The sequence below is a fragment of the Chinchilla lanigera genome, unplaced genomic scaffold, assembly GCF_000276665.1.
Source record: "Chinchilla lanigera isolate Chin_1 unplaced genomic scaffold, ChiLan1.0 scaffold00085, whole genome shotgun sequence".
NCBI classification, from domain to species: Eukaryota; Metazoa; Chordata; class Mammalia; order Rodentia; family Chinchillidae; genus Chinchilla; species Chinchilla lanigera.
The window spans coordinates 5,967,237-5,990,989 of NW_004955486.1; the positions used below are offsets into that span (position 1 = coordinate 5,967,237).

The 23,753-nt window shown below is 49.9% G+C and overlaps 1 protein-coding gene across 1 annotated transcript in view; it reads left to right on the forward strand.

Annotated features, from left to right (window-relative positions):
• Positions 1 to 23,753, forward strand: part of Dnajc11 (DnaJ (Hsp40) homolog, subfamily C, member 11) — a 52,095-nt gene that overhangs the window by 8,154 nt on the left and 20,188 nt on the right. Inside the window, exons 4-6 of the mRNA XM_013504143.1 lie at positions 13,420 to 13,549; positions 15,796 to 15,869; positions 20,892 to 20,993. Of these exons, the coding sequence (XP_013359597.1) occupies positions 13,420 to 13,549; positions 15,796 to 15,869; positions 20,892 to 20,993 (306 nt within the window). The remainder of the gene's footprint in view (positions 1 to 13,419; positions 13,550 to 15,795; positions 15,870 to 20,891; positions 20,994 to 23,753) is intronic.

A 23,753-nucleotide genomic window follows, 5' to 3' on the forward strand; every position in this document is an offset into this window, starting at 1 on the left:
TTTTTTTTTTTAAGAGAGCACACGTTCCTAAGAAAGACAGCCATTGAAAATTTTGCTCTTTTTTAAAGCTACTAATGGGGGCGCACACATTAATCTGCCTCTCTAGAGCTGCTCAGAGCTGGGAGCGGCAACTTCCCGGGACGGACAGCCTGGCAGCTGGGTTCCTGTTCAGCTTGTTTGTGGAAGCCACTTCTATATGTCTTGGGGTACAATAGGACCCCCAATCTTCAGGTGCTGAGACTGCTTCCACAGTAAGGCCTCAGGCCAATAGATCAACCACAAGAAATCTGCTTGAGTTTGCAGAATGGACTGGCTGCAGGTGGAGGAGAGCCCAAAGTCAGGCTTTTAGGGGAAAATAAGGTAAGTTCTTAATTAATTAATTCCCATCTTAAGGATGGGAACCATCTTTTTTTTTTCTTTTGTTTTTTGGAACTGGGAATTGAACTCAGGACCTTGAGCTTGCTAGACAGGCACTGTGCCACTGAGCTGTATCCCCAGCCCGGAACTGTCAATTTTGATGGAACTCAGAAGTTGGAAAAGAGATCAAGAGCTTGCTTCGAGACTTGGCCTTTTTAGGAGTGTGACTCAAGGGTACCAAACAAATATTCGAACCTGGCCAGGAAGAGTAACAAAAATATAGCTGCACAGCGGTAGGGGGGTTTCTCCCAAGTCCTTGGAATGACCTCTAAGGAGGCGTCAGAATTTCCACCAGTCGGCCCGTTTGTTCTCATGGTTCTGTCAGCAGCAGAGATCTGTTTTGAAGAACAGGATTCTCCTTTGCCCTCTGAACCTTGAAGATAATGTATCTCCTGCCTATTATTGTTATTAAGAATTCTGTCATTGCTGATCGCCTAGTTCTTTTTGAGGATTTATATTGCCACCTTGGGGGTATTGTGTTATGAGTTTTGTTTTCTAGTTAACTCTGGGTTAAACAGGAATCGAGGTTAACAGAATTTACTTAGGGGTCAAAGCTTATTCCCACCTGTAGAAACTCGGATTTGTTTGAGCAGTCTCCCGTGGGCTCTTCCGGCTCACGATGTGATTGATCCTCTCCTAAGCACTTATCTTTTCCAATTGAAGAGTCCTAACCCGGCCACAGGAGGCCGGCCTCCACAGCCACGCTAGCCTGAGTGTCTGCCGAGCGCTGGCCGCAGCGGAGGCACGCTAGAGCTCAGGAGTCTGGAGAAGGATGCCTGGAGCAGCCTGGGCCAGCACCTTCCATACTAAGCACTGAGCATTTGCGGGCGGTGGTGGGAAATGTCCAGAGGTGGCGGGCTCCTCAGAAGGGTCCCTGTGAAGGTGGTGGCTTTAAGGAGCACAGTCTGTGGCGTCAGGGCTCATATGACCTTCCAGCGGGTCACTTAACCTCCCCGAACTGTTCCATAAACAACACTTTTAAAGCCAGGCGTGGTGGCACATGCCTGTAATCCCAGCACTTGGGAGGGTGAGGCAGGAGGATCACCTGGAGTTCAAGGCCAGTCCAAACTGCACAGCAAGACCCTGTCTTTAAAAAAAACACTTTTTACCATTTGTGAAAAGTAACTGCTGAGGCCTGCAAGTCCTACACGGTCCCATGCATCTTATTACTTTAAATGCCAGTGCACTTTTATTAGTATGGTAAGCATAAAAGTTAGTAAGGAAAGCGTATTAACTACGCAGCCTTTGGGTGAGTCCTTGATCTGGTATATATATATATGTTGTATATATCTGCACTGTCTCTCTCTGTAGGTTTTCTTTCACTTTCACAAACAATTTAAAGACAGGCCATGCAAATTACTAGCTTCTGGCCGGCTTTCAGGTCACGGATCCATGAGCAAGCAAACTTCCTTTTCCATTGTAGGCAGCCGTGTGACCTTTTTGCTCAGTGCATTGGGCTGTAAGACGAGGGACTCACTGCAGCCCAGAGGTGGTCTGTGAATCCTGGCACGTTCAATGGGAGGGAATCCAGGGAAATTACGTTGTTAGTGGACATCTGTACATGTGCATCCGTGATACCTTCGGTAACCCTGAAACCCTCAGCTTTTGAAACATGTGCCCCCCTTTTTAGGTGCCCCTTTTTAAAGTTGTATGTATTCATCTGTTGGGTGTCTGAAATTCTTTTTGAACAAGGCAGGGTACAAATAAAGTAAGTGTTCAAGTTCGCTGTCTCCCCAAGCCCCGCTGCCCCTCGGCTTCTCCCAGCCCTTCATCCAGGGCAAGGCCCCGGGTGGACTCTTCTCCATTTAGTTCTCAGGGACTGACCCCTTTGGGCGTCCTCTGGATCAGTCACCCCACACTGCTGCCTTTATCTCTGTCCAGCTTGTAAGTGGCCACTGACCCCACCGCCTTAACACCTCACCCGTTCTCTTTGACTTCTCAGTTTGTTCCTGTGTTTATGTCGGGGAACTGGGATCGAAGCCCGAGCCTTCACATCCCCTGCCACTTTAAGACAGGATCTCGCTGAGTCTCTGAGACTGGCATCAAACTCACCATGCTCCTGCCTCAGCCTTCCAAGTAGCCAGGATTACAGGCATATACCACCATGCCTGGCTCCACCTTTGGTTTCTGTCTATTTTAGCCTAGCTGTATTAGATTCATAGTAACAAATAGTACTGAACATATTGTTTGTTTTTCCTTTCCCTTTTCCTTTTTAATTTTCTACTTACTTAGTTTTTATGGTACTAGAGATTAAACCCAGGGCCTTAACACTGATCTACATTCCCAGCCCTTTTTAATTTTGAAACAGGAGCTGGGTATGGTGGCATACGCCTGTTCCCAGCACTCAGGAGGCTGAGGCAGGAGGATTGCCATGAGTTCAAGGCCAGCCTGGGCACCGTAGTTATTGGGCTCAGTTTGGACATGACTCTCCCAGCACCTAACCTGTTTGTCAGCAGAGTGTCTCAGAGAAAACCCAACTCAGCACTGGTGCTGTTGCCTGGGCAAACGCAGGATGTCATAAAAAGATAAAATAGGGCATGGAATTGTCCAAGCACCAGGACATATGAAGTCACCCAAACGTTTACACAGGACACCCTAAGGACTTTGCCCACTGAGGCACCAGATAGAACTTTAAACACGGATGTTTGCCCAGATCCCTTGTTTCAATTGTTATTTTTTTTTTTTAAAAAAGGAATTGAACTCAGGTCCTCGTACTCGCCAGGCCATGTTGTGCCACTGAGCTGCACTCCTGGCTTTGCCCAGACCTCTTCACCTAAGGCCCCTGCCTCGCTTTGCCCCGTCCCTATAAAAAGGCTCCCTTGTGTGCTGACACACAGACGGGCTTTTCGCGCTGTCTGCCTGTGCCCACACACACTACTTTCATTCCACGTTGCCCTTACACAGCCCGGTGCTCTCTGTTGGTCTCTGACTCACGCCATTGCTTACAAGTGAGTGCAGGATTAGCCTGGACCACAGAGTGAGACCCTATCTCCGAAAAAAAATGCAAAACATTGGAGACAGGGTCTCACTAAATTGTCCATGCTGGGCTGAAACGTACAATCTGCCCATCTCAGCCTCCCAGAGTGTTGGGTTATGGGCATGCCGCCACACCCTCTCTGGCTCTGTTACGGTGTATTTTGGTTCACGTACCTCCTTTTTGCAAGTCCCGCGTGGTCAGGTGTTTCCAGTGCTCTGCCTGCTTTGTGGCGGTGGTCTTCCTCCTCCACCAGAGGACGTCCACGCGCTCCACTTCTGCACTCTGCTCTGCCATTATTGCCCCGCACGGCGCTGGCGCATCACAGGTGCAGTCACACCGCAGAAGCAGCACGTAAAACGGGGGTCCTGCGATACGCCCGCTCCCGGTGGCGCTGCGGCCGCTCCATCTGTGTCAGTGCCCTGTGCCGTCCACAGCGACACAGCGCGTTTCTCAGGCGCACGCCTGCTGTCGGGCGGCGCAGACTGCGCAGACTGAACCGCAGGTGGATGGATGCCCAAATTCATTTACTGCCTCCTTATCCCTTTACTCTTGCCTGTGTATAATCAGTGTTCCGCGTTTTGTCTCCCCAACTCCGGCCTGTTTCCTTGGGGTGTTTCCCCCTTGAAATGCCCCAGCCCCTCTGGGATGCCTAGAGCAGATCAGAATCAACCCTTTGTGTTCTGCTTGGGTCTATTCTTTCTATTCTCGTAGCCCTGAGCTTTTTTCTGCAGCCTTTAATGTTAGCATTTCTGGTTATATTGCTTAATTAAATCCATTTAGCTGGGAAGACAGGCATCCAGTTCCTGATCTCCTCGGGGCAGGGACCATCTTGTGTTCTTTTTCCTACCTGGGGTGGTGCCGGGGAGCTCAGGGATTGAAGGTCCGCATTCACTGGCCCTCCCCGCCATCTAGCTGCATTGTGCTTTGTGGAATACTTAGATTCTTGGAGCACCTTGCAACTTTTGCAATCAAATAATTCTAGAGGAACTGATTGATAGAAAACGAATTTCTCAGTTTTCAGTTTGGAGTATCTAAATTTTCACTTACAAAAATTGTTTAAAATCAGGTTCAAGAGGAAGAGAGCAAGTTCAGTCACATACTGTGGTGTTCAGGCTCCAGAGTCCAGCTGTCGGAGACTGGGTGCCGGAAGACATAGCCACTGCTGTCCCCTGCAAGTCTGGCCCTGCCTCATCGGTCCATACCGTCTTCCTCGTAGGTTTCTGTATTGCACTGAGAAAAGATTGCCCATTTATCATCTTTTGCATCCGCACCACAAATGATGTTTGTGAAAGAGAATATGTTTCAGATGGATCAGATACATTTTTGTAGTTTTTCTTGTGTCAGTTAAACAGTGAGTTTCTGTAGTACATACAAGTTTGTTGTAATCAGAGTTTACAAGGGAAGAGGTTAAATACAGGACACATAATTTATAGGATTATTTTATAATGTTCACCCCAAATTTATAGGATTACTTTATAATGCATAAGAGTGCAGGAAATCTTTCCATGCATTAGAGACTCGAAGAATCCAGCTGAGGGCCTGGGTCCCACGGCAGTGTCTTGCACGAATCCAGGTGGACTCGTGCAAGAGCCCACAAGAATGTCTCATGCAAGTCTGTTTCACAAATGTGCACTGGGAAGGCCCAGAGGCCAGGGGTGAGAGCTAGAAAGTCTGCGCCAACGGGATGAAGGATCTGTGCTAGCAGGCTGGGGGATCTGCCCTGGAGCCAGGAAGTGACACTCAAGCTAAGAACCAGAGGTTACCCAGAGGAGAACCACAGCCATCCTCAGTGACAGTGAGGACTCGGACTCCTCCATGGATTAGAACAGCTGAGCTCATATCAGGAAAACCAGCCTGACAAGCTTCTCCAGGAAAACCAACAGCACACCCTCTTCCCCTCCAGTTCTCCTTTTATGCTATTGGCAACAATCCTCAGGTGGGCCTTCTGCACTCAGCACCATGCTGGTTCAGTTCAACTGGATGTTGCAAATTGACCGTTAGTTAATCCACCACAAGGTCAGTCTTACTATTAAGTCCTGTTCTACTTAAAATATTCATTCAGAGATCAGGCAGAACAAATTAGTACAGACTATGCCATGGTTAGCATTGTAGAATGATTCCAAATACGTTTTAGGGTCTCTCAATATGGAAGATGAATCCCGTGTACAGGATCTTATTTCAAGGCCCCCAAAGATGTTCCGCTTGTAAACAGAAGGGGGAGAAGGCTGTGCTTTTTCCTTTGTGCCTCAAGTGCTGCCTGGGGCCTGGCCACCATCAGTGAGCTCACAGGTTGAAGAGTCCGCACTCGCTGGTCCTCTCCTCTCCCTGTCTGGGTAGGACATTATGTGCCAGATGACCAAGGACAGGCCCAGCAAGGGGCAGGCTGTGTCCATGTGTTCCAGCACGATATTCACAGGCCTGCAGAGTCCGGTGGTGACTTACTCTGGTTGCCAAACTGAAAACTGAGCTATTCCTTCTGGTAATCAGTTCCAGCAGGAGAGTGGCGTTAGAACATGGTAGGGCTGTGTATGAGAAGGATTTATCATGTAGAATGCCAGGCCGTATAATTGGAGCCTTTACAAAATAAAGTTAGAGATGTTTTACCAAGCCCGGTTGTGGGGTTGTTTTTTGGTCCCTAGCACAAGCAGTGCCTCCTAAATGGCACAGATAACACGCGCCCTTCCCCTCATGGAACGCCCTTACTCAGCACAAAGCAGCCCTGCTGGCCTGGTGTTAATTAGCTCTGAAATCTGCTTTTCCCTTTAAAGCGTATGAGCACCAAGTATCATTTTTTTAAAAGTGCAGATTTTATTAGCTGATGCAGTTTGTTTTAATCAGATTATTGTGGAACATATGGACAGTAATGAATCTTCAATTGTGGTAATTAGGCAAACTTCCCAAAATCCAGCAGAATATAGTTTGTGGAGACTTAGTTACTGAAATTCTTGAGTTTGAAATGAGAAGCTTCAGCAACAAAAACAGGGTGGCTTCTGTATTCCTTAAGGGAACATAAGGACTCAGGGTGGCCAAGCTGTGACTTGCAAGCTGTGTTCAGCCTTCAGAGCCTTGAAGTGAATAATACGAGCGTGGTGGTTGCAGGACTGGACACCACGTGCCGGCTGCTCCCACGCTTCTTGGTCCCCCTTGTGGTCAGTGAGCCTGTGATCAGGTCTGACAGTGGCCTGAGTGGAGTGACGTGTAACTACATGTCCGTGGGAACCAGAGGTCTCCTGCTCTCCCCTCTGGTGTGGTGATGGGCAGAGGTTCCAAAGGGCGACTGTTCTGTCAGCCCAGGCTGAGGACACCACCAGGCAGAGCAGAGCTGGCCAGAAGTGGACCTGGAAACACACCTGTGGAGTGTGGGGTTTGCCACCACGGTATCGTCCAGTCCGGCTGTTCACAAGCTTTTTGGTGTTAGGCCCTTGACGTTCTTAAATTACAGAGCGTCCCAAAGAGCTGTTTATGTGGCTCACGGCTCCTGATATTCCGTTAGAAATTAAAGCCGAGTAATTGAGAGATTTTTGTTGTAAAACAAGACACAGATAGAAATATACTTGTGCTTCAGTTAGGCTCAAGAAAAGCGTAAGGATTTTCAAAATAGCTGTAACGGACAATAACGACAGAAGGTCACCAACATCTAAATGTCATTCCAAGTGTCATCAGAGACACCAAGAACACTGTGAACACTGGGAACCAGTTGACTTCCTGTCTGAAAACTCTAATTTATAGTCTAAAATTACACTTTAGAATTTTCTAGAAAATGCGAGGCATGCGTATAGTGCCTTCCGTTGGCTGCCAGACGGTGGTGTGAGCACAACTCATGCAGCCTCGAGAAAGCGCCCCGTTCGCTCAGGAGCAAAGCGGGTGCAAAAGGCAGCAGCTCAGTCTGACAGTGTCATGAAGCCGGTTCTGCCCTGCAGACGGACAGCTTCGTGCTTTAGCCTGGTGAAATGAAGGCAGAGCTGGGTGTAGTGGCACACACCCATGATCCCAGCACTTGGGGAGGCTGAGGCAGGAGGACTGAAAGTTCAAACCCAGGGGGGACAACTTCAGAGACTTTGCAAAACCCTGTCAGTGAATGGGATGGAGTGGGATGGAATGGAATAATAAAAAATGGCTAGAGATGTAGCTCAGTGCAAAGCCCTTGGGTTAAATCTCCAGTACCAAAAAAAATAAGAAGACTCAGTGGCAGGAGACTGTTTGAACATGTGCCAGACATAGGGACGGTTGCAGAGATGGTCTCCCTTGCCAGCATTTCAGTAAGTGTAAATGTAATGACTTCTGCAATTGCTTGATTGTTCAGGGAAGCTAGTGTCATGGATTTGGAGTTGGGAGACTTTCCTAGGTGTGACATCATAGCAGAAGTTAGAAAATAAAACAGTTGTTAGATTTGACTGGGAGGCCGAGGCAGGAAGGTCATAAGTTCAAACCCAGCCTGGGCAAGTTAGCAACGTGGAATCCCTATCTCTGTCACGAAGCACAAAGACTCTGGGTTCAGCTTGCAGCACCAAAAGGGGTGAGGGTAGCCAGGTGTGGCACAGTGCACCTGTGTAGTCCCAGCACTCAGGGATCTGAGGCATGAGGAGTTCAAGGCCAGTCTGTCTGCATATCTGTCTTACTACGTTTTGACATAAAGACATTTGAGTTATCCAAGTATGTTGTTTTTCAAGGTTGCTTTGGCCTTTTGGTGCCCCTTGCAGTTCCATGTGAGTTCAAGGACTAGCTTTTCCTTCTTGGCCAGGCTTCATTGGGATTATGACAAGGATTGTGATGAGTCTGTAGATTGCTTTGGGTAGTATTTGCATATTAACCTGGAATGATTTCCTTCTTAGATTGTTCATCATTAGTGTTTTAAAACACAAGTTAAGGTGGGCGTGGTGGCACACACTTGTAATCCCAGCACTCTGGGAGGCTGAGGCAGAAGGATCAAAAAATCAAGCCCGGCCTCAGTAACGGTGACTTAGTGAGACCCTTTGTCTCAAATTTTAAGTGGGAAAGGAGGGCTAGAGAATGTAGTGCAGTGTGAAGCGGTTCGATTTCCAGTGCCAGCAGAACAAAACAGTGGTTTCCATGAGTTGACTTTGTATCCTGCCATGCTAAATTCATTTTTAAGTTCTAACATTATATGAGAGAGAAACAGAGAAAGACAGAGATCGTTAGAGGACTCCGTGTACAGGGGGTAATTTTGTGAGAACAGAGGTAACTTTGCTTCCTTTACAACTTGGAGGCCTTTATTTCTTTTTCTTGCCTAATTGCTCTAGCTGGAACTTGCAGTACTTTGTTTAATTGAAGTTTGAAAAACAGACATCTGTGCGTTGTTCCCAATTTTAGAAAAAAGCTTTCAGTCTTTTAGCACTCACTGGGGATTTTCATGTATGACTTTCGTTACGTCAGAGTAGTTCCTTCAATTCCTACTTTTACCACAAATGGGTCTTAAATTTTGCCCATTGCTTTTTCCACACCAGTTGAAATGATGCAGGGTTTTTAAATATTTCTTTCTGTTACTATGATGTATTATGTTGATTTATTTTCATATGTTGAGCTATCCTTGCATTCCAAGAATAATTTCACTTTTACTTGGGTATAGTTTTGTTTGTTTTGGTTTGATTTTTTTGAGATAGAGTCTCACTTTGTAGTTCAGGCTGGCCTTGAACTCACTCTGTAGCCCAGGCTGGCCTTAAACTCGCAGCAGTCCTCCTGCCTCAGCCTCCCAGGTGCTGAGATTGTAGGCCTATGCCACTACGCACAGCTCATCCCTTGGTACAATTTTTTATCATGCTACTGAACTTTGTTAGTATTTTCTTCAGGATTTTTGCATCTACTAGTCTGTGGTTCTTTTTGTGGAATCTTTGGGCTTTGGTATCAGGTAATACTGACCTCTCAGAGTGAATTTGGAAGCATTCTCTCATCTTTAATGTTTTGGAAAAGTTTGAGAATTGTTGCAAGTTCCTTTTTTTAAGTGTTTAAGAGTCCCTAGTAAGGTTTCCTCTGCAGAGGTCTTGATTGCCAATTCGGTCTCCATGCCAGTCATAGACCCATCTGGACTTCCCGTTTCCTAGGGGTGACTTCCTGGGAAGTACCCTGTTGTTCTTTTTCTAGTTCCTGATACTAGTCGTTTTCCATTACTGTAGCAGAGTACTCAGAGCAAGATGCTCTCTAAAGAGGCTTATTCACTCCAGCTTGGGGGCTCCAGGCCTGGTGCTGGCTCCCGCTCGCTCTGGTGGAGGCCTTGCAGCCGGGCAACAGTGGAAGCCTGTGCAGAGGGCAAGGTCACAGGAAGCTGGAGCACAGCCAGGCCCCTCAGGAGCTCCTTCACAAGGACACTCCCCCGCCCTGAAGCCCCCAACCCCCCACCCCATCACATCTCCACGCTGGGGTCCAGGCTACGTCCCTGCTGTGTGTCAGGTGTGGCTGAGCTCTTGCACGTGCATCCACTGCCTTCCACCTTGCAGTACGTGGGAAGGAGCACTTAGGCCAGCCTTCACAAGGAGACGAGGAGCGAGCGCAGGCCATTGCTCTCCGTAGGTGAACGGTTAGGGTCTGACCGCTTTCCCGCAGTGCTGCTGTTCTGTGGCGCTGGGGTCAGACCCAGGCCTCGCGCGGGCGAGCGTGCGTCCTGCCGCTGAGGTGCCTCCGCGGCTGGCCCAGGCTGGTGGGGTGGCTTTGGTTTCCTCTCCTTTTGGCATTTTGCCTTCTTGTTTCCATTTGTCTCCAAGTATTTTTTAATTTCCTTTGTGATTTCTTCTTGAATCGACTGGTTAAGAGTGTATGGTTTAATTTCCACAAATTTATATATTTCCTAGTTTTTTGTAATTGATATCTAACTTCATGCTGTGTGGCAGGGCTGGTACTTTGTGTGGTGTCAGTCTTTCAAAATCTGTAGAGACCTCATTTGGGACCTCACACAAGGTCTGTCTGTCCAGGGAGTATAAAACCAGATGATTAAGACGATAGAACTTTTCAGACTTACACCTTGATACCTCTCTTAATTTTATTACAGAAATGTAGAAGTAAGTATGTAACTTTAGGTATCATTTTTAATGATATCTCATTACACTTTGAAATGATACCGATATTTTTATGATAGTGGAAAGGTTATCATTTATGAAATATCGAACCAGTGACCTTAGCTATTCACTCGTGATGAAAGGCCTCATCTAACCTTTTATTGAATGTGATATTTATTAAAAATGAAACTTCTCATTTCCATTACTTAATCAATAGCACATTAAGCCATTTATTAATATGACTAAAGGTCTTGCAGGCTAGATATTCTGCTTCCTTGTCGTCTGCGTTCATTCTAATACCCAGGAAATAGCACCTTAACCTGGAGTCACTCAAATCCATCTAATTTTATGCTTCTAACTTTTATAAGCTACAGGAGAAAAACAATTGAAATCTGCAGGAAGAAAATAACTTGTAAGTGCTGTGTAGGAGCAAGCAGGCTCCGTTTACACCCTCACATGCCCAAACTGACTAGGAGAAAATGTACTTTATTTTCCCATTACTCGGTGTTATTTACGCCTCAGGCGCCCGGGCTTGGCGCTCGCTCATAGGTGTTGGAGGCGTGGCGGGAAGGGCACTGCACGGTGAGCACCGTCCCGTCCCGGAGGCGCCTGTGACCGAAGGAGGAGAGAGCGCCCAGCCGCAGCTCCGTCTCTCCCAGGGAGCCTTGTGCTCTTGTGATGCAGAATGAGGGCGGAAAAGCGCCGGTGTCCTACACACACAGGACACAGGACGGACGGCCTCACGTGAAGGCTGCTGCCGAGCTGCGGGGCGCTCAAGTGTCCCAGTGCAGCCAGAAAGGTGGAGCTCAGTTGTGACAGCGATGGTCCCAGGGGTGGCTCTTCCCTGCTGTGTGTCAGGTGTGGCTGAGCTCTTGCACGTGCAGTCACTGCCTTCCACCTTGCAACAGGGAGAGAGAGCACTGTCTGCCAGTCTTCAGATGAGACAGAAGGATTGGAAAGAGCTGTAGCCGGATGTGGTGGCGCACACCTGTAATTCCAGTACTCTCCTCTAGAGGCTGAGGCAGGAGGATCACCCGCCACAAGGTCCGGGGCAGTGTAGGTTACACAGAGCTCAAGGCCAGTCTGGACCACACAGCAAGGCCCTGTCTCAAAAAAAAAACAGGAAAAGGCTGCAATTTGTAAGCTTTTGCTACATGTGAAGTACTTTAAAGTCACTGGTGGCTTCATTCCCACATTGTCCCTGGGAGGTGTGTTGTCCCTTTTCAGAGGAGAAAGCTAAAGATCAGAAGGTCACCTGCCCAGAGTCAAAAAGCTCAGAAGTGACAGATCTGATACCCAAACACGGGCCCTTTGACTCGAGAGCCCTCGTTCTCAGCCACTGAAATGGAAGGTCAGTGTGTAGCCACAGAGTAAATCACACGGCTAACCCGGTGGGCAGGGAGGGAGAGGCGTAACTACAAAGTGTTCAGTAGCATCGTTCCCAGAGGCCACCCAAGGAGAAGACGGAGGGGGCGATCAGGTGGGAGGGGCAGGAGTCCACTCCCTCCCAGGATCCTGGACCCTTCCCAATGGGCAGCTGATGGGATCCTTCGAGGAGCTCCTGATGGAAAGCAGCGAAGCTTTCTGGCCGGGCCCGAGGGCCAGGTGCCTGGCTTGGTCTCCCGCAGCTTTGCTGAGTAGCAAGCCCAGCAGGCTGGGGCTCAGACAGAGGGGAGGAGGTGCCAAGGGCGCGGAGCGGACCCCACCGCAGCCTTTTGGGCACACGGGTCTGGCAGGCCACTTGTCCTCTCTGTGTCCTTGGAATCCCCTTTATGATCTCCCTCTTTGCAGTCTTCAGAATTTGACCTGAGAACCTCTGCTAAACTCACACACATCTCCTGGCCCTCTAGATTCTGAGTGACATGGTGCTGTAGGAAATAGGTCAGTTTCATGTCAAAAGAATAGAACTAAGGCACAGGGGGTTGTGGGGTAGAAAAAGATTCATTAGTCCTGGAATGGGAAGATACTGAAAATTGTGGAAATTTTAGAGAAATAGTGTAGTATTTTCCTTGGTAACTTTGGTGCCTGGGTTCGTTCTGTCCCTGTGGATCCACGTACCAGGACGTGATCCTAGAGCACTGCCTGGTCCCCCCGGGTGGCCTCCCTGGGGACCGGGCCCATTCTCCCTTCCACCCAGATGGCTGATCGCTCAGTGACCCACATACGTGCTGCACTTGTCGAGATGCTGGGGCTGCGCCCAGAGTGAGCTGCTGTTCACTCCATGGGTCGTCCTCTCCTCTGTGCTTGCAGTGGCAGCATCGCTTCCGACGGCCGGAAGGGGTCCTTGAGGCCAGCGCGGCCGGCACGGGGCTCCCACGTGGACCTCACGTCTGAGTGGGCTGCACTGGCGCCTCGAGGCTGTGGCTGTGACCTCAGTGATGGCGGGCGAGGAGGCCAAGGAGAGGACAGTTCTTGTGGCCCTTGCTGCGTACCCCCTCTGGTTGGCCACCGGAAGGGAGGGTTACGTGTTGGGAAGGAGCCTTAGTGGGGGTAGGAAGGCGTGTTTGCCACTTTTGGAATCAGCTGGAAAGCCAGGTGTGTGTGCTTTTATGGTGCAGCCTCTGGTGTTCTAGCATTAATACGCTTTCAGTGTTCTTTGTCAAAACCACCGCAGCAGCTGTCATTGCTGTCTGATGGCCCCAGATTCTTCCTTTTGAACATATTCCCAGACGTGATTTCCGTCCGATAACTTGGGTTAAGGGGAAGCAGGTCCCTGTGGCATTTTAGCTCCAGCTCAGAGCGCAGTGGGCCCATGCAGACACGGAGGCTTTCGTTCCATCTGACAGCAGTGTGCCCTAGCAAAACACAGTCGCTATTGATGTACATAATTGATCACTTTATTAATTGTGGAGAAAAGAAGCCTTATTGAGGTAATAAAGCATAACTTCATTATATCCTGGATGGAGAGAACAAACATGTTGGAATATGGCTGACGGGTTCCCATTTCAAGGCTGATTCTGATGATGATAATGTGTAAGTACCATTGATTGCTCTCTAATTGAATTTTTCTTTCTTTAGGCCTCTTCTGAAGAGCTAAAAGCTGCCTACCGCAGGCTGTGTATGCTTTACCATCCAGACAAGCACAGAGACCCGGAGCTCAAATCACAAGCAGAACGGCTGTTTAACCTCGTTCACCAGGCTTATGAAGGTCAGCGGAGGGCTCGGCCTCACAGAAGCACGGGGTAGCAGATACTCGATTTTTAAGAGACTTGATTTGTAGAGAGCAGAAAAAGAGAGTCCTTAGAGGTGTATAAAAGAAGTGGCTAGTTGAGTAGTTCTTACTGACAGGGTCCTTTGAAAGAGTAGTATTTTGCTTTGGAAATCAATATGTGTCCAGTAAGTAGAAAATGAGAGTCCGGCTGAAGTAATGGGCTGGGGTCTGGACTGTAGGGGAATACTCCAGTTTAAATCGTCTGCGCTTTCTTCTGAAGGGAACTCGGAGAGGGAAAAACGGATCGGTACAGAGAAGCTGTCTTTGTTCTCTCCTTTGTGAGAAGCTACAAGGACGTTTTTTTATCTGATGACAATTTTATTGTTTCTGTAGCATTCAGTGAAGATTCTTACAAAAGAAAGTAATGTTCAGAAGACCGCTAATAGGAAATAGAACCAAGTAATTAAGATTTTTAGACTCACATCTTACATATATCACAAAGAAAAATTGTGATATATTTGTTTATAAAATATGTACTTGTTTATATGTTTGTATATATATATTTGCTTATAAAGTCACTAATAGATACAGTTCATCTTTTGAAGATGATGAAAAGTACTCAGAATAGATAGTGATGATGATTACACAGCACTGTAAATGCTTCGTGCTGCTGAATTGTACCCTTTTTTTTTCTTTTTGAGACAAGGCCTCACTGTGTAGGCCAGGCTGGCCTCGAACTCACAGTGATCCTCCTGCCCCAGCCCCCTGAGCGGTGGGCTTGCAGGCCCGTGCTGCCATGCCCAAATGAATTGTACATTGTAAAATGGAAAGTTGTGGGCCAGGCGTATAGCTCAGTGGCGCAGCACCTGCCTGGCAGGCATGAGGTACTGAGTTCCATTCCTGATACCCACGAGAAAAAAGGAAAGTTGTATCTATTTCACCATAATTTAAAAATTAGAAAACAACAAATACATTAACTCACTCTTAGGGTACATATCAAGTAAGAGAAGTGGTTCATTGTAAAACCATCTGGTGATTCGCTCCCTGAGACCAAAACGACATAATAATGCATTTCGTTACATAACTACTGTGACTTCCCCCTGTAGACGCAGTAAGGAATGCTGTTGTTCACATTACAGTTCTACCAAGAACTTGAATGTTAATTACAGTGAGAGTCGGGCAAGAAGCCGCCAGTGTGGTCTCGTCACCAAATTTAACTGTTCACACCACTTACGTGGCTGCGGTCAAAAGGCATCCTGTTATTGTATTCCGTGGTCTACAAGGCCGCATTAGTTTGCTGCTGTCTAAAGGACCCGCATAGCTTGCCTGTGGACTTGGCGATGGGGACAGCTAACGGGGAAACCTACCAGTGGTTGTGAGGATGCTGCGGCGGCGGCCCTGGCCCCAGCGTTTCACCGAAACAGAGAGAGAAGTAAACCCGTGACCAGATACTTCCTTATTAAATCCTGGGGATGAACTCAAGAAGTTTGGCCCTCACATTTTCCAGTGGTCAGCATTTCCTTTTCCCCACTGGATTTGAATATGGATAGACTCATTTGTGTCTTTTTTTAATTAGGCCTAAAAATATATGGGAGCTCTCAGGGGAAGATGCAGAGGTCCTGAATAGAAAGGAGTAGGGGAGAGAGAGAGTGACTGCTGCTGGCTTTCCCACTCAGTTTGCATAGCCTTTGAATAACTCCTGCCCTTACCAGAAGCCCTTTTGTTACGTATTTTAGATGATGTGGCCAACAACCTTGTATTTTTAAATGATTTGCAGATAAAGAGGGTGTGTATACACACATGCGCGCGCGCGCTCGCACACACACACACACAGGATGTACACTGCCTTAGGAGTTAGTAACACTAATCAGTCAGATTTTTTGCTGAAAACTGGAATGGACTGCCAAGTCAGTGTGCGTCCTGTGCTGTGCATTTTGAAGCGCAGGGTCCTTCAGTGGCGCGAGAGGCGGTGCAGATTCCAAGCAGTCCTAGGAGGAGCGTGGGCCCTGGGAGGCTGACTTTGCTCATTGGCAGCACCTGCAAATTTGCAGCCACCTCCTGGGTTGGAGCCCACAGCAGGCGGGAGGACAGACACCTAGGAAAGGAAGAGCGCCTCCCAGAGGCTGCGATGGTGCAGGAAGAGAAAGACGAATTTACCCAGTGACATCGTAGCCGGTGTTCTCAGGGGGGACTGAAAGGTGCATTTTGAACTTTGTGACATGTTTGATTTTTTTTAATTGCAGTGCTTAGTGACCCCCAAACCAGGGCCATCTATGATATATATGGGAAGCGAGGACTGGAAATGGAAGGATGGGAGGTAAGAGAACCTGTTCCAGGTGTCGCCTGGTGCCCCAGAGAAGTTGCTAAACAGCTACGTAACCTGCGGCCCTGCAGCCTGTTCTTGGGAATATTTGAGACACTGGCTTTCCTTGCCTCGCCTTGTGTTTGTGTGTGCAAGGTTGAATTCTAGAACGGGCTTTGCCTGGGAGGCTGAACCCTGGGCCCTGCGTGGGAGCGGTGGGTCGGGGAACTGAGGCGAGATGACTGCTCCCAGGCTGCGACTGTCCACGCTTGCTGGCTTCTGCTCTCTGCCGCCCGTGCCCCCTCCTCCTTCCTTGTGAAGGCTGTTTAGGGAGTGCTCCTCTTGGGAATGTTGCAGAGCACAGTTGAGAATCGCGCAGTGCCTCTGGTTGGTACTGTATACCAGAACACTGCTAATGTAAGGAGCGAGACAAAGCAGGCGAGCATGTCTGTGGAGTAGGTGGCCCTGGGCGGCCCGTGCTGTGGGAACGCGCTACAGAAACCCAGGGGCCTCTATGCAGTTTCCTTTCTCTGCCGCTGACAGCGTCTAGAGCCCTGGGTGAGTCGTGGCTGCTTTGTGCTGAGAGGCGAAGATGTAAGGATGGAATAGACGAACATAAGAATTACGTAGAACTTTAAAGTACTGCAGGGATATAGGTGCTTTTATACATAATGTCATGAAAGCGACTTCATTTTGATCCCCAAGACATCTTGGCAGGGTATTAGTTAATAACACTAAATTGCCTCTTGGGTTTTTTCCCTTTGATCATTGATTTCCCTCGAAATTCTGTGGCTGTGTAGTCCTGTGTGTGCGTGTGCGTGTCGCTCGTGATTCTAGCCTGAGCGCCTGCTAACGGCCTGCGGGGCACGGTGGAGGGAAGCGGAGCGGGCTGTGGCCCTTGCCCTCCTGAGGTGCGCTGCTGGCTGTGGCCACGTCCTACCTGGAGCCATGTGTGGATTGCTGCGCACTGGGGAGACTGTGAGGACCCACGCTTCTCGCCGTGAAGCCCCAGTTGTGTGTGACTGACCTAGGCCCCGCACGCAGTCCTTCACACTGGGCTCCGCGCCTGGCCCCTTTCCCCACACTGTCACTGCACCTGCCCCGCCTGGCTCCCTGGGCAGTTGGTTTGCGGCCTCTGACTTGATGGAAATAGCAGTGCTTTGGGTTGCCTTAGTTCATTATAGCTCAGTGTTAAGTCTAGCAGTTTGGTCTTTGTTTTTATCCAAAAAGGAAAATGGATACTGTTTTCTTTACAAATTTTTCCTCACACTTCACATACCACTTTAAAGTCCCCTGGTTGAAGACATGGCTTGGTGACATGTTTTCAGTGCGGCACTTGGAATCGCCCAGAACTGTCGGCGTGGTCCATGTTCCTACCAAGCAGCCTCAGGGTTAGTGCCTGGCAGCACTGTCCCGCTCTCTGGGAGCGCGGGGTCTTCCAGTGAGATACTGCCTGATTTCCGCTCACAGCCCAGATTAGCTCCCTCTAGAAGTGAAGCAAAGCTACCCAGACAGCAGTGACTGGGAATACCTAGCATGGGGGTACTGGGAGAGAGGAAAACAATCAAAACATGTTTTGTGCGTGTACAAATGACTGTAATGTCATGAAACCAGTCATCTGTACACCAGTACACGCTGTTAACAGAAGACACAGAAGAAAAGAAATGTGTAGGTATTCCCAGGTGGTGAATGGGATAGACTTTACATTCCTATCTTTTAGTAGATTACTTTCAGGAAATAAGGTTGTGGTGGGTCAGAATTGGCCTTTTTCATACTGATATGAAACCGTCACTGCCAGATAAAAATGCCTCCGAGGAGGAGGATGTGAAGACAGACCCCACACGCTGGCAGTGCTTAACGTGCGGCAGGAGGGCGGCCTGATGTCTGTACTTAAAGGCGAAAGCTCCCCACGCCCCAGCACCTTGCCACAGACCCCTCCACTCGGTGGACTGTTTATGACGCACAGCGGTAGCTTCCCCCCAGACGGGACGCGCTGTTCCTTTCATCCTGTTGCTGGTATGGTTGGGCTGCTAGACTTTGCCACCTATTTGTTACACTAAACGTATGGGTAGTTAGCGAAGGCTGAAGGGCATTGTGGGCATGCCACATGTCTGAAAGGCCTTCACGCCAGAGGCCTCAAAGCACTCGTCATATCTCCGCTGTGTGATGGTGGACACTGGAGGTAATGCTGGTGCTGCTTTAGTTTGTATAAAATACTGGCCCTGTTTTTGCTCATTAGTTTAAGTTTTCACTTTTTTTAAAAAAACCTTCAAGAGACTCTCATTAACTGGCAGAATTCCAAAGGAATGAGATGTAACCATTCCCAGCTTCTAAAATCAGCCGCGTTAAGCTCTTGGAGTTAAGTTAATGTTTGTGTGAATGTTGAAAGGGAAATTCGTGTTTTCTTCAGAATGACAAAAATCCATCTGAACTGTGAATACTCTTGATGGTGTTGACTCTGCTGCAGGCTGGCAAGGGGAGCAGAAACCACATAATCAGCTCTGTCAGATGTGCATTGTCCTTATTCCACTTTTCCCTGTCTTTGACATCAGTCTTGCAGTGCCTAAGAAACCCCCCTCTACATTCAGGGCTCTGATACAGTCGAGACCGTGAGAAGTAAGGAAAGACAGAAGCCACACTGCAGATGAAAGGAAGGGAATGTGAGGGATATCTCAGATTGGATCCTGACACCGAGAAAAGATGTTAGGAGGAAAAATCAAGTAGAATCTGAAAAGTCTGAGCAGGGTGTGAGGGCACGTGCCTGTAATCCCAGCACTCGGGAGGCTGAGGCAGGAGGATTGATCTTTGCAAGTTCGAGACCAGCCTGCGCTACAAAGTGAGCTCAAGGCCAACCTGAACTGCATAGTGAGACCCTGTCCAAAAAGACAAAAAAAAAAAAAAATCTGAAAAATACTGATGTTGACCTCTTAGATCTGATTGGCATTCGCTGGTTATGTAAACGTTAACATTCAAGGAAACCTGGGTGGCTGGTATACTAGAACTTTCCCTGCTTTCTGAAGTTTTAAATATTTATATGAAGTTGTTCTGAAATTAAAAGTTGACTGAGTGGAATCGTAGAATTTTCAGTCCAGGTGACCCCTTCAGAATTGTGTGGTTTGTCCTCTTTTCACAGCACACAGCTTAGAGGTGACTTCCCGGAAGTCACCCAGCAGTAACGCCACATCAGAGAGAGAGCGTAGGCTTCTGACTCTCAGTTTGCCACCTGCCTCTGCCAGTGTCCTGACCCCCATCCATAAAGCTGCTCTTCCTGGCCACACCGGGATGGGCCTCAAGGTGGTGGTCGGGTGCGCAGCATGGGTGCAGATTCTCTGCTGCAGGACACGCTGCTCGCAAGAGGCAGGGACCCTGTCTGGTGCTTACAGGGTGCTGTATGCCTGATTGCTTTCTGTGAGAGCTGCTGAGCTCAGGAGCGGTGGCTCCCAGGTGCCTTGGTTCCGGCCCGGTCCAGAGCATGTGTGCCCCACCAACTAGGCGCAGAGGTCTGTGGCCGCGGTGCCCACCCAGCCAGGCCTCCTCACCACCCGGCGGACCCCGCCGACTCCCTCAAGCTCCTGTTTTTCTTTTCTTTGGGTGAAGGAGAGGCTGACAGGAGGCTGAGAAGGTGTTGGGAACCCTGAAAGCCATACCTGGCTTCTGCCTGGAGGCAGCAAATGCACCCCAAACAGGCTCGGTGCCCTCAGTGCCCGTGAGCTGGGGCAGGAGCTTGCCGCCGGGGAGGTGTGCCTGGGGTTTCTTGTGAGTCCAGGAGGGCGGTCACTCTCACGCCTTCTCTAGGCCTTTCCATTTCTCATGGGTGATTTTAACGAGCTTTGTCATTGTAAAGATACCTTAAAAAGAATCAGTTCCTTTTCAGTAATTATTGATTTATATTGTTTTATCTGAGGAGAAAACACTGTTCTCTTTATTTTTTTCTACTTGGATAGGTAACTATTTTTCTGTTGTTAAAACTAAAATCAAGAGCCAGGGATATAGCTCAGTGGCACAGCGCCTGCCTGGCAAGCGTGCAGTCGTGGGTTCAATTCCTGGTACCAATAAATAAATAAATAAAATTAAAATCAGGTTGTAAAAAAATGTAATTATGAGCACATGGTCAAGGTATTTAGGTACCCACGAACATGCAAACATACATGCAAAGAAGGGTTTTAGGAAGAGACCAAAAATCCAAGCCTGTGAGAAGAGGGAATGCGGGTAAAGTGGGAATCTTTCGGTCCTGGTTTTGTTGGTGTTCGGTTTTTGCGACTCGTTTTGTTTTGTCTGGGGTTTGTGCCTGTATTGTTTTGGAATTTCCCGGTAGCTTTCCCTCATCGTCCGTCATGTTAGAAATGCTCCCAGCAGCGTCTCACACTTCCTGTGTTGTTCCCACAGAGGAACATATTTCGGGGCCTGTCCTTGGCCACCTCTTGCCTGCTCGTGGTAGAGGAGGCGTCACCACTTTCCGCCTTTCTGCCCCCTGTCCTGTCTCAGGTGGGGCCCCTGCCCTTCTCCCGTCTTCCCACCCCACCCCCAGCTCCTGGCAGCCTAGCTGGGTTTTCTTCTTGTGAGCTGAGACAGGTGTCGTGACACCCTTGCACACCCCGGAGTTGTACATAGTCTACCGTTCGGTCCCTCGATGTCATTGGACTGAGACAAAAGTGTCACTGCATGGCTGTGCCGAGGGTCCTGGCACAGTGCACGAGAAGGGTCCTGCGGTGCTAGGACACCACTGGTGCTGGAGATCAGTGGTCCAGGAAGCCCACCCAGGTGTTCAGCGGTGCCTCTGCTCACGGTGTCTGGCTGGGACCTGGGACTCGCTGGGAAATGGAAGCTGTGGGCTTCTCGCTGTAAGAGTCCTGCAGCCTCAGAGGGAAGGCTCTAGAATGAAGAAAGACGTGGAGGGTTACAGGAGCCAGGGACGCACGGGCGGGCGGGCGGGCGGGCGGAGGCTGCTGGAGAGCCGTGCTCCCCTCCTCCCTCCAGGTCTGGGGGAGGTGTTTTCCTTGGTGCCGCGGTCCTCATCTGGCTCTGGTTCCCCCATAGGTTGTGGAGAGGAGGCGAACTCCGGCTGAGATCAGGGAAGAGTTCGAGCGGCTGCAGAGAGAGCGGGAGGAAAGGAGGCTGCAGCAGCGAACCAACCCCAAGGTAACTGTGCCCTGTGGAAGGCAGGCTGAAATAAATTAAATTGAGGGGGGTTTCTAAGGTAACAGCATACAAAATTGGGTGGCACGGAAATCCACTTGTTTTATCACCAGTGGTGTTCTGGGGGAACCCCCTGAGTGTCGGTATTGCTGCTGGTAGGGATCTGGAGGTGGGTGTCTCAAGCCACGTGGAGGGGAGGCACAGCCAGTCCCCAGGGTTCCCGGAGCCAGGCTCTCCCGAGCAGAGACGCAGGCTAAGACCTTCTCCAGCTGTGCTGCCCGAGGCCTCAGCACTGAAGAGCCGTGAGCCATGGCCAGGGAAGGACCCCCACCTCCCAGCCAAGCATCCAGGCAAAGGACTCCTGGTGCGCAGTCTTCAGAGGCCGAGGGCGGTAGGTTCACCAGCGCTGCCTAGGGCATTTCCAGTTTGCAGCAGGCCAGGCACGCTTCCTTCGCGCAGGATGTCCGTGCTGTGAGCACCAGACACCGGGCTGTCTCAGCAGCTGGAGGGTGACCCCAGTCCCCGGCGGAGCGGAGTTGTTTAACCCAGTAATGATAGAGACAGAGTTGCTTGCAGTCCTGTGTACAAGATCTTTTTCCTCCGACTGCTGAGTGTGCGCCCCGCCCTGTGGGAGTAGGCTACTGTGCCTTCCAGAGGCCCCTCGTGCAAGTGGCCGACTGGGCCCGTACGCTGCTCCTCGGTGTTTAATGAGAGGACTCGGTGGCCAGGCCCCATCAGGGTGGCCAGGACGTAGTGCATCTGTCGTGGTAAGGAGCGGGCGGCCGCACAGCTCTTCATCACCTCCTCCCGAAGGCTTCGCGGCCGGTGTGAGCCGGCATTGTCGGGAGGAGGGGGAAGCCGTACAAAGTCAGTAAGAAGCATCCTCGTTTTTCTTTCAGTGTTCTAAAAAGACCAGTGCCGGCTTAATTAAACTGGGAAGCGCAGCACGGTAAACCTTTGATCAAATTCATTAAAGACCCCCAACAGCATTTGAAGGGCCACATTTCAAAACAGGCGTACTTGCTTGAATTTTGCATTTCAGAGGTATGCGGTGGTCCCTCAGCCTCCCACAGGCTCAGGTTCAGAAGTTTTCACAGGCTGCAAAGTCCACAGATGCTTGAGTCCCTCATAAAATTGTGTGGCATTAGTATATAACCTGTACATTCTTCTGTGCTCTTAACTTCTCTCTAGATTATACTGCGCTGATACAGAATACTGTTAAAATAACAGTGTAAATGCGCTGTGCGCAGTTGTTACACTGTTTAGGGAAGGAAAAAACCTGTACATGTTCAGTACAGTCATGATTTTTCTTGACTGTTTTCAGTCTGTGGTTGGTTGAATCCACAGATACGGAATTGTGGCTATAGAGGCCAACTATGTTTGTAAATGCCGACGACACTGCCCAGCCATGGCTCGCACACGCGCACACCCGGGAGGTGACAGCTTCAGTTCCCATGAGTTCCCTTTTGGCCAGATGGAGGTAGAGACTGAGACTGGCTGTACGTCGGGGAGCTCAGAGTCCCTGGAGAGTCGGAAACGCCTGAGGCCCCAGCTCGGCGTCTCTGAGGCTGGAAGTCCTGTGGGCGCAGGCCGGCGCTCTGGGTTCTAGTTTGGGAGGGCGGTGTTGGCAGATGCAGTGAGGATGGGGACAGGGCGGGCCGGGCGGGAGGAAGCTATTGTTGCCCTGGTGGCTCTGCTCTTCGGGCTGGAATCCTGCCACCTCCCTCGTCCTGCCCTGTGTCCTGCTGTGCTGTGGCCATCTGAGTGTGGCTGTCATTGATGGGGCCCCTGGGCTGTGTGCCTGCTGGCCATGTTTCTGTGCAAGGAGGGGGCACTGCTGGGGCATTTGAAATGGGCACACAAACATTTTAAACTAACACCTTGCGCTTCCATAAACTGCTTGCAAGTAAGTAAAACATTGCAGCAGCATTTTGAGAAGGGGATTTGAACTGAATTTTTCTTCCATTTCTGAGCGGTTTTCACACTTTTCAAGGTGAGCAGAAAGTTTGGGACATCCCCTCCCAAGAAGGGGTGCTCTCCTCTTTGAACAAGCCCATAGGGGGAGGACACTTGGACCCCCAGCAACCCAGCTTGTTGGGGATAGCAGGCTGGGTGACCCTGTGACCCTGCCACCTGCCACCGGGGAGCCTGTTCTCTGTCGCCCCAGCAAGCCAGTGGGCTGTGTGGACAGTGGAAAGAAAGGCTGGCTGAGAAACGGTAGCTGGCACAGGAAGGCAGAGCCCAGAGCAGATGCCTGCCGCTGCTTAGGCTTTTGTCTGTAGAATGAGGACCTGTGCCCTCACCGTGCCAACTGTTGGAAGATCGAGTAAGCATAAAATGGATGTTAACTTATGAGCAGAGTAGAAGCCAAGTGGTCCTAGAGCTGAGGTGAGGTTCAGAGCCTGAGTTTGCTCTGGCGTTTCCGTCGGCACTGCGTGGGGGCTGCGGGGTCGGTAGGCAGCTCCTCGGCTCCGGCCAGGCTGGGCGGGCTTTGTCAGCTGGGCACAGCGGTGGCCCTCTGATCGCACCCCAGCCTCCTCCATGCCCAGGGGCCCTGCACTTCACAGTGTGGGGTGCAGAAGGAACGATAGAACGCCAGCGCCAGTGTGGAGCTGTCACGTGACGAAGGGCGTGCACCTGCGTGGGCAGTGTGGGGCTGTCACGTGACGAAGGGCGTGCACCCGCGTGGGCAGTGTGGGGCTGTCACGTGACGAAGGGCATGCACCCGCTTGGGGCAGTGTGGAGCTGTCACGTGATGAAGGG